We start from the raw sequence: 14,664 nt of genomic DNA on the forward strand, positions 1-14,664 counted from the left end.
ATTAAGAGGACGTTTCACCCGCATGTGTTGTCTCCGTCTTACAAGTGCGTAACATTGCAAAAACTGTTTTGCGCGGGAAAGAACCGAGAAAGATACAGTTATAACTAAGAAACGAAATTTTCACCACATAAAAAGGAGATTTTTTTCTGTGCAATATCGTTTTTATTTTTTCGATATCACTTATACAAAAAAAATTCTTATTGTTTTATAATACATTAATTTTGCGTTTTTTAAGCACGAATAACTTTTTTTGTAGTTCTGATATCGAAAAAATAAAAACGATATTGCACAGACAAAATTCTCCTTTTTATGTGATGAAAATTTCATTTCTTAGTTATAACTGTATCATTCTCGGTTCTTTCCCGCGCGAAACAGTTTTTGCAATGTTACGCACTTGTAAGACGGAGACAACACATGCGGGTGAAACGTCCTCTTAATGTTTCAAATGAATCAATCAAATATTATGAAATGAAAAGGATATCACTATGTCAGCAATCAGCATTCTTAAATGTAAAATCAATCCTGGGAAACTATTAAAATTTAGAGTGAACTAACAAAAGAACAGCAACCCAATAACTATCCATCAATGAATGGCCACTTCACAGTTCACAAAAGCTCCGTCTGATCCTCCTGAAGTTTTTTTATTTCGTCGTCGTTTTTAGGAGTGCCAAAAAGAGTTTTAGAAGCACAATGTGACTCACGAATTGCACAATAATCTGACATAATAACCAAAAAGGCAATAAACGTATTCTCAAAACCAATGATCAAACACTACAGTCTACAGTACTACGGTCTACCTACTAAATAGATAGACCTTACGAGCAGTGAATGATCATAAATAACAGTTATTTAATAACTAAATAATAATAATAATAATTATTATTCAATATTCAATATAATTCAATATTATCATTATTATCACAGATTATATAAAATCTAAAACCTATTCTGTGATATCGCTTCCTCGGTAAACTTTATATATTTATTATTAATCAATATCTAATTTTGATAACAATATTTTGATATTTTAATTACATTAGTCATACATTGAATTACATTGAATATTCATACTTTCCTAGACTTGAACCGTGGATGAGACACTGGATGCCATAGTGGTGTCGAGTGAGGAAAACCGTCGTTTTACAATATTTTACATTTAGCATTTTAAGAATTTAGGCTTAATTAGCGGTTAACATGTAGTTATTAACCCATTGTTAATCATTTTTTTTTACTAAATAAAATTATGTATGTTTTCGAACGATACTGTTATTACAAATTAGTTGTTCGACTATGACTAACCATGCATCTTCAATTAATATAAATTTCCATGAGATAAATCTAATTTTTCATTCTTATAATTAAAGTAAGTTGATATTATACAATACCTACTTATTTTGTCATTAAGTGTTATGTTATGTCATTAAGTTTAAGCGTAGTTAGATTATTTTACGAATAGTCAAGTCAATTAATTATTAGTGTTTACCATTCACTGGTTTCAATGCCATAGCGTTACACTTAAGGTCAAATGAAGTAGTAAGGTTTACTTCCTAATTATGTAAAAAACAGTTATACATTACATTGAATCACTTAACTTTGATTAGTGGAAGATGAATGATTCATTTTAAATTATGTATAAATAAATTTAGGAACATAATTATCATTGGTTTTTAATTTACAGGACAAAGTTTTCTTTAGTTTTTACCTTCCTATTTTAACTGTTATAACAATATGGATGATGATGATAAAAAAGGGTAAGTTAATTCTTATTAAATGTTTCTAAATGTATTAAATGCATTAAATGCTTGCTTATACAGACGTATGTTGTTTATACGTTAAAAAATTATTTGTAAAGATAAAAATAATTAATGTTTTATTTTCTTTTTTTTAATCAATTTTAATAGACAGTTAAGGCTGGGAAACTAAATTATTTTTTATTATTTCTTTTAAGAAGTTCAAATTTAGTTAACTTAATGTTATTTTTGTAAAGTTGAATAGTTGATATTTTAGCTTTGAATGCTTAAAAGATAATTTAAACTAAAATAAAAAGTACTATAAAACTACATTTTAAATTTAATAATAATAATATTTATATATGTGTATAGTAATCATTATTTTTAGTAAAATGTATTTATTTTAAATGGGTACCTATATAAATTAACTTGTATAGAAAAATAATATTAGAGTTACAATTTAATTAGATAACTAAACAACTTCTTTTTTAAAATATTTAACCTATCAATACCCCAGCCTTAGTCTTTGTTATAGTATTTATTTGTAATTTGATCTTAATTTGTCACATTATTATTTATTAATAATTGCACTATTTTATTTACTACATTTTTTTTTTTATCAGTTATTTATATAATTTGTATGTACTGAATTTTTATATATTTTTTGTGTTGATAGCTTATATGATCATATTTTACTTTATTCAGTGTTGGTCTTACTTAAAACTAAATTGAAAAGTAAATAAAAATTTCAAATATTTTAATGTTATGTATCATAATTATAGTTTTTAATATGTATATTTTTTTCTATTTAACCTTTATTTTATTATAATGTTGGGTAATAATAATTAAAATTTGAGAAAATAATGTTTATTTATTATTTATAATCTTTACTGAATGCTATTACTCATTGTGGTAATATATTCTATTGAATAATAAATAATGCCTACGAACAGTACAAACATTTATTTATTTATTTATTTTTTATTATCATGGTTATTAAATTTAAACTTTTTGTAGTATAACAATTATAGCTCCAAATTTAAACGTTATTTTACTATTTTACATACCAATTTATTGTATTAATAAAATATTCAATTCTGATTGACTTTGTTTTATTTTGTCAGTACCACATATTAAAATTATTCGGAATTCACCGTGCTATTTTTACCAAGTTATCACAACTAAAAATTAACAATGCATTTTTTTCAAAGTAAATAAATGACAAATGTTACAAAAAAGTTTTTTTACTTCCCGATGACTGATATAGTCTATGTATTTTTCATTTTTCATTTATTTTATTATAAGACAAATCTATAAAACTAAGAAGGATGTAATATTGCAACTATATATGAAGTTGTGACAATATAACTAGGAAACTAGGTTAGGTTAGGTAAGTACTCAAATAATGTTATGGTAACAGTGTTCTTGTAGCTATGAACTTGAATTGAAGACTAGATTTTTTTTTTTACAGTGGTTTATTCAATTTGTTTCTAAAAAGAACAATTTTAAAGTGTAGAAAGTTATTGGAATTATAAAAAAATAGTTAAAATTGAATTATTCAATATTAAGAAGATGCTACACACATATTTGCTGTCTCCGTCTTACAAGTGCGTAACATATTAATAAATTTATGCTTAGCAAATCACGTTTAATTCCATTAATTTAAAAATTAGAGTAAATGCCCTATTATGAAACTTGATGGTAAGAAATTATCTGTGTTTTTATGATAACTTAGTTTTTTAAGTGAGTTATGAGTATTTTTAATTTACGCTTTTTTATATACCTACCTAAATTGCTACAAAATTGAACTATTGTAAAAAACCCACATACAAACATAGATAATGTCTTAATATCAAGTTTCATAATAGGTCGATTCACTCTTATTTTTAAACTAACGGAGCTAAACGTGATCTGTTAACCGTAAATTTGCTATTTTACACACTTGTAAAACGTAGACCACAAATATGTGTGTAGTTTCCTCTTAACCCAACTTCTTCAATAAGTAGGTAGGTATTGACTTAAAAAAACATTACAGTAGTAAATACCTAATTATATAAATTGTATTTTATGTTTAAGAAACTGTTTTGCTGAATAGCTTATAAAAAAAAATATATATTTTTTTTGATAGAGATAGGTAGTAAAATTACTAATAATAAAAACATTGATTTGCTAATAAAGTAGTGAAGTGGATACATATTACAAAAATGAATAGTAATTGTTTATTCATTTATCCTTTGACAATAAATGAAATTAAAAATAAAATGACAGAGGAGGGATAAAAAATTTAAAAGAATCTTAGATGGATGTAAGAATGGGTACCATTATTACAAAAATATGGAGATCAGCTTTCGTTTAGTGGGTGGCATGTATTATAGTTTTTGAACTTCTTATTTTCTAAATAGTATAGGGTATAATTTGATTCAGTAAATGAATGGTTGGGCAAACATTTTACCGGGAGGCTTTGTTAGAATTGATACGAGATCACTTATCCAAAGCACAGTACTTCTTGTATGTGATAAAATCAATCATGGATCGGAATAGGTGCCCATATTTCTTAAATTTACCATAACACATTGGCGGCTAGTGTGCATGGGGTGTTCTATCAGATTGGAGAGGTAGGGAAATACTTTTGAAAATTGAATTATAATTATTGATTCCGATTACCGAATTTCACAGAATTGGTCGTTATGGAAAAAACTTTTAAGTGTGCTCTGTTCTTGAACTGGTTCCAACACACGAATTGAGGCATATAACATGACGATTTGCTGCTATACAATACCATATGGCTGGCATTTGCGGCAACGATCTTCTTAAAATGAATTTCGTCCAAAACCCAAATGAAGTACAACGTACACAAGTCAAAATTTTGCTTAGTATAGAAGAACAATTTCTGAAATTTCAATTTGTGTTAATTTTAAAGAAATCATCGATACCGTGTAATGCATTGTAATTTATTGTACTTTATTTTATTTATATCATATACGAAGTAGATGTTATCGTATTTAGCTAATATGTATACATGTTGAAGCCACTTGAAATTGATTTTTTCATAAGAAACCATTAAATTAAATAGAAATGGTTATGGCTTTTTCACATTTTGTGTAGGTATCTAATATTACTGTCGATAAAATAACAATATCTGAATAACTTTTTTATTAAATGTTTGTCTTTCCAATTTGACATCATTTTATTTAAGTAATTTACCATTCACATCATTATTATTTATTTAACGTATACAGCTCGACAACTAGGTACCCATTAGTTATTGCGGAGGGGGGGGGGGGCGTTGGTTTGGAACACGTGTATGTGTTTTATTAAAATATACTTATTTTACCACGCTACATAAGCACAATACCAAATTAGAATCGTGTATTAATATTAAATAAATAATCGCGATATTTCATAATTTTTATAAATTATGCTATTTGGTATTTTTATGGACTATTGTAGAAGCCCATTGTAATTCTGTATTATGTAGTATTGGATAATTGATTGCCTAAATTATATATTAGGCATTAACCTATTTAAATAATTTAATTATTAAAAGAAAAAAAGCGGGTAAGTGGATGTCGCTCTGCTGTACATTAGGTGGTGGGGTGGCCTTCTGACTAGGGTAGGTTAGATTTGAATGCAATGATAGGTATCATATTGTACTTATATACAAAAAACGATTCTGAACGGAGATGATTTGTCAGTCTAGGATATATTATATTTAAATATTGTCATATATATTTTATTTTTCAATTAGGACGCATTTTACATAAGGCATGGTTAATCAATTTTTCCAAAAACATTGCATGTAGTTATCATAATTCATAATACCTTATATTATCATAGATATACATATACCTGGTTTGAGGATAAATCGTTATCGTTACGCGATTTTATAGAAATTTAAAATTCAAACACACTTAAAATTTTTCCTATAATGATGCTTCGAGTTTTATCTATAGCTACTTGAAGGAAAACTTATGGAAAACTTAGTGATGTATTTTTAATCCTTAGTTATAAACACAACAAATTTTATGATATTTCAACTTCAAAATTACTTGCAATTGTTCGCGTTTTCGACAGATTTCGTAAAAATTTGAACTATAAACGCTTATAAAAAAAATTTTTGACTAACGATTCTTAATTTTTTTTAGCTACAATAAGAACAACTCATAAGGAACCTTGTATTAAATTTTCAAGTTTTTTTGGTTATCTAAAATTTTTTTACCGACACTAATCGAAAATTTCAGTGGTCTATAAATATCTCAAAAAAAGTTAAAAGTTTGTTTTTCTCGATTTTTTTGAAAACTGTTGGAGAATGTTTACTTTTGAGCTCTAAAATGCACCAGGGATATTCACTTTTACATCGGAAACCACCCCCAAAGTTTGAAATTGAAGCATTATTTTGACTAGTTATGCTGTACACAGACACAGACACACACACACACACAAAAAACACATCATTGTAAAATCAATACATTCATCACTTCATTCAGAATCTAAAATGGGAGTGAGCAATATGGATCATTCTTGGTGAATCACCCTGTAGGTATTACAATTTGAAAGTATATTATTCATTTAAAGTATACCTACTTTTTTATCGTACATTACGAATATGGTGAAATAATTTCATATAATAAATTAGCTAATAAGGAATAATTTGTCAAATAATTTATGTGTTCGATGTTATATTTTTTAAAAATCTGAAGAATGTAAAAAATGAGTTCTATTTAATATTTTAATAAACTTTTTTATGTTCAATCAATAAGTATATATATGGGGTGACTCTAATTCTAAATCCCGGTGACATTTTTAATCCCAGTCCGCCCCTGGTGAAATTACTAGCATATTAATTTATCCGGAAGCGTTAACGATTTATTATTTATTTATTTTAGTATTCGCATTTCACATTAAACCTAGTTTATGTTATTATATTTTGCCAACTACAGAAGCATTCACCCACTTATGTATCTTTGACCACCGCACCAAATAAATTGTATTTTCACCACAAGATAACGGTGGAATGTTATGTAAGTTGTACCTATTTGTGCAAGAATAATGATGATAGGTGCGGTTTTAGAGGAGGATTAACGAAGCGTAATACAGATTAATTATACTTATCATACTTAAGTAGTTTTTGAAGGATAGAAAATAATTTTGTGATATCGTTTTACCTTATTAGTAATTTTAGGTAATAGAAATAAAAGATGTAATCATTATGTCTAATGTAGCTCAAATCCTTAACATGTTTCATGAAGTTTTATATTAGTATGTTTTAAAATAATTAATTATTACCTATATGAAATTTATTTTAAACACATACATTATTTTTATCTGACGTTTATAATAAGCTAGGTAGGTAATGTTTGGAAAGTATATTTCGTACTGCACATATTATTTACTTTATTACTTAGTGTTGGAACCGTACACAACTTTAGGCTTCGTGTTACTTATACATCAATGTCTTGTTAAGTTGTTAGTGAAATACATTACTTGTAGATTGCAATTTTTTTTTATATAAATTTAAATCATTATCTTAAGAGTGTCTGCAGATTCAGGTTAGGTTATTGAGGCTACAATGGACTAATAGAGGCAATTTATATTTACGTTCTGCGTCTATACCATACTACAGAGTATATAGAGGTCGTATGGAAAGATTAAAATCAAACTGCATTTCAACGATCTATAACGAATACAGGAAAAATGAAATAATATATAAAATGTTCCACATCACATTTATTTAAAATATTTATAATCTTAATACCTAACATTTTATCTTTTATGGAATTTGCTTAAAATCATTGTAATTAAATGCTAAATATTAATTTTCAGTAATGTTTAATATACAATTAAATGCCAACCATAATTTTAAAACTGATAGAATCATACGACTCGTCATTCGTTGGATAATGTAAATTATAGTGGATTTTTTTAGAAGTGCCATCGTTTATTTTTTAAATAAATTTGGTTGACGTTGCGTTGAGGTTTGTTTGTTTCGTTTTTCAATAAAAATATTGGAAGTTTCAAAGTGTTAGTAGTTTAGTACCTACATAAAAGTTTTAGATCGAATTAATTGTTTTTACTCTGTTATTACATTTCTCCGTTTTATAATTAATCTATTAGGATTTAAAAAATAGATCAGATGAAAAGTAATTAAACTCAAAACTTTATAGTTGTATTAAAAATATTATCAAACATGCTTCAAGATGAGATATTATATATATGGAAAATCTGAAACGTGTCTGTTTTTCGAAGACGTATCCTAAGAGATATTGATGAAACTTCAAGTTATTTACTATGTTCGTAACAAGTTTACGAGTTAATATAATGTATACATAGATATTTATACTTAAATTCCTGGATCTATTTGATCTGCTGTTCAGTTGTTCTGTTCTTGTATATTGGTATTGTACATGCGAGTTGTGACTGTAAAATTAATATGTTAAATTGTTGAGAAAATATGCGTTTTAAGTAATGTGTATACAAATATCTGATAAGTATCGTGTAATTGAAAAACACTTAAAGTTCTTTTCAATTAAAAAACAGATTTCTGCAATGAGTATTGTTTTTGCCGTTTTTGGTTAGTGTACTACCTATATGATATAGGCTATATCCTAGGTACTATTATTGTATAATTTAGTAGGTATTTCACATGCTTTATTCTAATGATAGATTATCTCTTCTTTTTTTCTTTTTCTTTTCTTTTTTTTTTTTGGGTGGGGGGGTGGGTGAGGTTATAAATTTTCATATTTATATAGTTTTACTTAACAAGACGTTTACATAATATTAACCATAGGTTTATTTATTTCTCATTAAAAACCTCAATATTTTAAAACGTTAGTTTTTAGGTAACACATTAAAAACGTGTATTTTTATAATATAAAATTCGAGGTAGTCTTGCAAATCTGTTAATGACCTCGTCAATATCAATGTCATCATTTCTATAAATATTCATGAATCATGAGTGTTAATCCTGTCAGTCGGTTTTGTCCAATGTTATTTCTTAAATAAGTTTTTATTCTTTGCAATGTTGCAAAAGATCTTTTTACTGTAACAGTCGTTACAGGCAAAGTAACTAATATTGTTAATTAACACTTTGTATATTATGGATAAAAATCACTAGACATTTGACATATATACTGGTTAACAAAAATTTTGGGCGATCATCATCTGATTCATTTTGCCTTTGTGTTCGCCAGATTTTGATCTCAGCGTCAAATTTATCAAAATCAGGTAATAATAATAGGTAGTTTGTAAAACAATGCACATTCTTTATTTGTTTAAAAATGTAGTATTTTGAGTTATGTATTTTGGAATTAAAAACTGTAAAGTATACCTACATTACTTGATGACGTTTAGATAACCTTTCTTCTAGTTGAACAATAAAATGATCCAAAAATGGCAATAAAATAATACTTACGTTTATGCATAGGTACCTAGACCTCTAAAACGGGGGTGCTATATTATTAAAAACATAATATTGATGTTATTTTATTATAATTATAATAGTTAGATCTAAAATATCAAGGGGTGCTAAATTAGAACTTGGGGGTGCTAAAGACCTTTTGCACCCCCCCCCCCCCCCCCTAGTTGCACCAATGCGTTTATGATGGTATTATTCTTTTGGTAAATCAGCTGGTGTGTTATATCCATAAGTTTGTCGACTTACTTTTCTGGTCACCATAATATCACTTTCAAGCATTGCTTTTTGAATATTAGGACTTGTATAAGAAGCAAAATATGTATAGTTGCATTTTGTAAACGGTTTTTCAATATAGAACCTATATTAGCGCTTTCTTGATAGCGATCGAAAATTACCGTCATTTACTTTAGAATTGTTGTCATATAAAATGTCACCATGGCTCCTCAAAGTGATGTTTTGGTGACCACATAATATATAGTATTGTTGCTATAAGTTTGGATCGATTTTCTAATTTGTTTTTATGTGAAAAAATCTATTTCATTTATGATAGAATTATTTTTATTTTCTATAATGGATAATTAACGATATTCCTTTTTTGGAGTGTTAATTTAAACGTTCGATTGCGTGTCTTTCTATTTTGTAAAATGTGTTCTAATTAGAACTTCTAATTTTTGATGTGAACCTTTATCAGCAAAATCATTCTCAAATTTTCATTATGCACCTTCTACATGTGTTTTAAATATACTAACTACCCGTATCACCTAAATCAATCAGTTTGAAATTTGAAAATTCACTATTATTAAGTAAATTAAGTTACATGGTTACTTTAAAAATTTATACTTATTGCATTGTTATTTGAATAGAAACTATAATCTCTTGATTCTGACTATTGAATGCACTCCACTTGATGAAGAAATCAAGACAAGATTTAAACTTTTGTTTTTTATGGTGTTTATGTTTGTTTTGTTATCCGGTGAAGTTATTAAATCTTTTTTAAATTTTTTGACACAAAACTTTAATCATGTCGATTGATTAGAATTATTTGTATTCATTTTTATGAAAAAACTAGCTGACCCGTGCACTTCGTTGCCCGTTAAATGTACTAAATTTATATGACTCAAACTTTGTTCAATTCGTTATTTAATAATCGGTGTATGGATTTCAAAACTTATCTTAACTTTTCCGTTACCTGGAATAAAAATTCTGATTTGCAGAAGTATAATATTATCAGGTAGGCAATCTACCTGCGGTAGATCGCGGACTTGGTACTGTTTGTACGTAAGTTTATGATTTAACTCTAAAGTATTAAAGTTATACCAAGTTTCCATTTTTACTTAATTCCACTAACGGTGAATTAATATAATCAATTAATACTAAATCCTTGATTATGCTAGCAGTATATTTTTATACATATAAATAGATAGCTGAATTCAGAATTACCCGGCGTTGTCCAGGGAAAAATAGCTCGGGAGGTATTCAACTATTTTATAAAAAAAAAATGAGGATGAAAAAACTACTATTTTCTTATATTTTGTACCTTTTTTATTTATTAATTTATATATTATCTCTGTACATATTTCTATTAAGGTTATAATACTTTTTTATAAACAATATTTATATTATTTTTTTGCTCATTTTTTGCTGGACAGATGGTGAAACAGTCATTTCATCATCACCTCGTCGTATTCCTCTAACCCGGTAACTTTCTCAAATTTTTCATGCCCAAAACCTTCTCTGTGATGTCCTCTTTAATTTAAAAAATAATTGCAAGACGATCCAATAAGTAGTTTCAAAGCCAAACCGTAACAAAGATTTCCTCTTTTGCTTGACTTCGGTTTTATATAATATATAGATTACAGAACACTTAAGCTCTACACATAAATTCGGAACAACGAACAAAAATTGTAGTCCGAAAGTCTATAATATAGCTTCATCCCCATGAAGAAATATAGATATATGTTTTTTAAATCTTTAATCAATATTGTTAATCGATTTAATATATAAATATTAAATACTAAATAGGTAAAATTCATATTAATTAGGTTATTACGTAGCTAGGTGTATGGGATTTTATGTAGGTACTTATATTTTGTCGTTAAACATAATTGTGTACGCGCGTAAAAACCAAATTATTGATTGTTATTTTTTGGATTTTATAGCTCACTCACACTAATATGAATTACTACTAACTTACTAGTTGAATTGATTGTGTAAAGTAATCTAATAATCTTACTCGTTAAAAACAACAAGTAGGTATAACTATTTTTTTTTCATTCCAAAAATCCAAATTTTCTATAAAGCTGCTTAAGATGACACTTCACAACCATTTGTTGTCTTCGTCTTACAAAGGCATAATGATAATATAGCAAATTTACGCTCAGCAGATCACGTTTAGCTCAGTTAGTTTGAAAATTAGAGTGAATCGACCTATTGGATATTATGAAACTTGATGTTAAGAACATTATCTACGTTTGTAGGTGGGTTTTTTTTAGAACAATTCAATTTTATAGCAAGTTATGCGTATATATAAAACGTAAATTAAAAATGCTCATAACTCACTTAAAAATTAAGTTATCGTAAAAACCCTAAAAACACAGATACTAATGCTCTTACCACTAAGTTTCATAATAGGTCAATTTACTCTAATTTTTAAACTAACGGAATTAAACGTGATCTGATAAACGTAAATTTGTTATGTTACGCGCTTGCTAGACGGAGACAACAAATATGTGTGTAGCGTTCTCTTAATGCCGACTATTAATATTTATAGCCACAATTATAATTCCATATACAATATACATCGTAGATATTTGCTGGGACAGCGAAACCTACCTTTAAGAGACACTGCAGGGACCATCAAAATTGTCCGTTATATAGAAGGGTGAACGTTATAGAAAGGTTTCACTGTAATTAATATTGTTCTTGTGTACTGAAATATCTAGTATCTGGAATATAATAATGACAAAATTAAATTGTTGGATCCTATTTCATAGAATCCATCGTCAGTAATATTTAATACCTATTAATATAACATTAGACATATTATTATTGCCAGTGATATATTCGTAATTTTTTTAGGGTATACTCTCAGGAAATAGGAGTATATTGAAGGGAGACTTACCGCCTCTCTCTCAAAAAAAAATTCCAACTTAACCTAAAATTAACTTATGTTGGTGATTTGTGGTATATTCCTGACTATACTTGTTAATATTTATTTCCCCCCCCCAGATTTAAAACCATATTTTCGTCTATGCATCAGATGGAGTTGATCATACTTGTTGTTACATAATTCCATTCTGTTTGCTGCATGTATCTATGAGGTTAAATAAAAAAATCGATCCCTACAATTTATTTTATTATAAGATTATTGATAATTTAACAAAAAATCTTTTTATTCAGAATATCTGAATATATAATATTTACTATACATTTTTCCTTGTTGAATTCATTTTTTTTCGTTTTCCTTTTATTCTTATTTAAAATCTCACACATTAGACATTGCTTAAAAGATACTAATATAATATTGAACAAATAATGTTCGAAAGCACCTAGAAGTTTTGGTTTCTTAATTTGTAATACTAAAGAATTTAATAACGAGCGTCTTATAATATTATATACACCACACTTGTTCCGTTCTTTGGACATTGGACTTCCTCGCAAATAGGACTTATTGAATCCCTTGAACGTGTTCAAAGAAGGTTTTTACGTTTTAAAGCTTATAAGAGAAAATTACATATTAACTTAAATTCGTTAACAACTAGTTCTTTTTCTTTACTTCGAGCCAGCTTTGATTTAGATTCTCTTGAGTCTAGACAAAATTATATGGATATTTGTTTCATGAACAAATTAATAGGATGCGATATATTCTGTCTTAATTTATTACATTCCTTAAATTTTAATGTTCCTCAATATAACTCGCGATACTGTAATACATTTTCAATTCCATTTTATCGTAGTACTTAAGTAAGAATTCTTATGGCTAAAATAATCCTTTAGATCATATAACCAGAAAATAAAATGAATTAAAACCTTTGATTTGTTGTACTCATATTAAAATTTGATTAAGAACTTGTTAATCTAGAAAAAAATTTAAATATGTATTTATTGAAATTGTAAAAAAAATCTGGAATATGTGAAACCCATCAAACAATAACATAAAAAGTTGTAATAGGACATAAAAAATAGTTAAGTGTAAATTAGCAATTTTTTTGAGTATTTAATTAAAAGATACAAAACCATACAAATATGTGATCAAGTGATAAACTTAAAACTTAAAAAAGTATTTTGTAACACTTAGGGCCGTTCTTACAATGTCCGGTTAAGTGTCGGTTAAGACTAACCGGTAGAATTCTATCGGTTAACTCATGATAAATTCTTCCGGTTAGTGTTATTAGGCACTAACCGAGCATTGTAAGAATGGCCCTTAGTGAATATAAAGTATACCTATTGTGTAATGTATATATTATTTGTAATAACCTTAAACGTCGAATAGGATTTGTTGAAAATAAGTTGGTACTATAATTATTTATACCGTTTGGTATTTTCTAGTTTTTCTAGAAATCAATAAAAAATTCGGGAAAATTTAATCAACACATTAAAAATATAGTTAATATCAATAATTGTTATGAAGTTAAAACTGTGCAGGCAATGTAATACCTACGATTAGCATTAGTGGAATTTTAATTTTATTCGAGTCATATAATAAAAAAAAAAAAAAATAATGAAAAAATAAACGTTATCGATTTACACGTATATTCTTGTAGGATGTTGGGGTTTATTTGATATAGCTAAGCTCGATTCATTTATGTATACAAGGGGTAAATTTGATGGGTGACTGGTGTTTGTTTAAGTCTTAATTATTGATTGAGTTTACTTATATAATATATATACCATCGTATTGTAAATATAATCTCCCCGTTTCTCGTATTTCAGTATTTGTGTGGCATTTGACTTTTTAAATAAATCATTGGATTTATAATACTTATTCAAGTTATATACTTCAAAACATAAGAACTTGTTAATTGATGTTAATTCTCCACTTTTTAATGAATAAAAAAAGCATCATGAAAAAACAAAGAATCTAATATTATTATATTTTTAAAATTATGATTAAAAAAATAATAATATAAATATGTTCTTATGTGATTGCTATGATAATGAAACTATATTATTCTAGGATGATCTACAAAAAATTGATTTTAAACAAAACAATTTTTTCAAGATTTCCGGGATCCAGAATATTTGTTTTTTTTTTTTTAGTTACTTGTAAATTATATTAACGTATTTAATTTTAATTTTTGTATTATTCAACTACTACTAGGCGAAATCTAGGTACCATGACGAAAAATTATAACGTTATTATAACCACAGAATAATAGTTATGACATAAATTTCCCTTTGGTATTATGGTATACAAATTTAGGAAAATACTGTTCCACGTAATCTACAAAAAATTCAATCATTCCTATCCATCTGCCTTCGCATTATTACAAAATTCCCCTGGTATGTTAGTAAAATCTA

At 26.9% G+C, this 14,664-nt stretch overlaps 1 protein-coding gene across 3 annotated transcripts in view; it reads left to right on the forward strand.

Annotated features, from left to right (window-relative positions):
* Positions 1-28: 28 nt before the first annotated feature.
* Positions 29-14,664, forward strand: part of Prestin (solute carrier family 26 member prestin) — a 64,498-nt gene continuing 49,862 nt past the window's right edge. For 2 of the 3 annotated variants that reach the window (XM_089222278.1, XM_089222280.1), the window contains exons 1-2: positions 979-1,363; positions 1,679-1,751. In XM_089222278.1, coding sequence (XP_089078404.1) covers positions 1,729-1,751 — 23 coding nt within the window. In that variant the 5' untranslated portion in view covers positions 979-1,363; positions 1,679-1,728. The other variant, XM_089222279.1, reaches the window with a different exon arrangement.

Source organism: Diuraphis noxia, unplaced genomic scaffold (genome assembly GCF_037042655.1).
Source record: "Diuraphis noxia isolate RWA-SAM2 unplaced genomic scaffold, SU_Dnox_SAM2 contig0003, whole genome shotgun sequence".
NCBI classification, from domain to species: Eukaryota; Metazoa; Arthropoda; class Insecta; order Hemiptera; family Aphididae; genus Diuraphis; species Diuraphis noxia.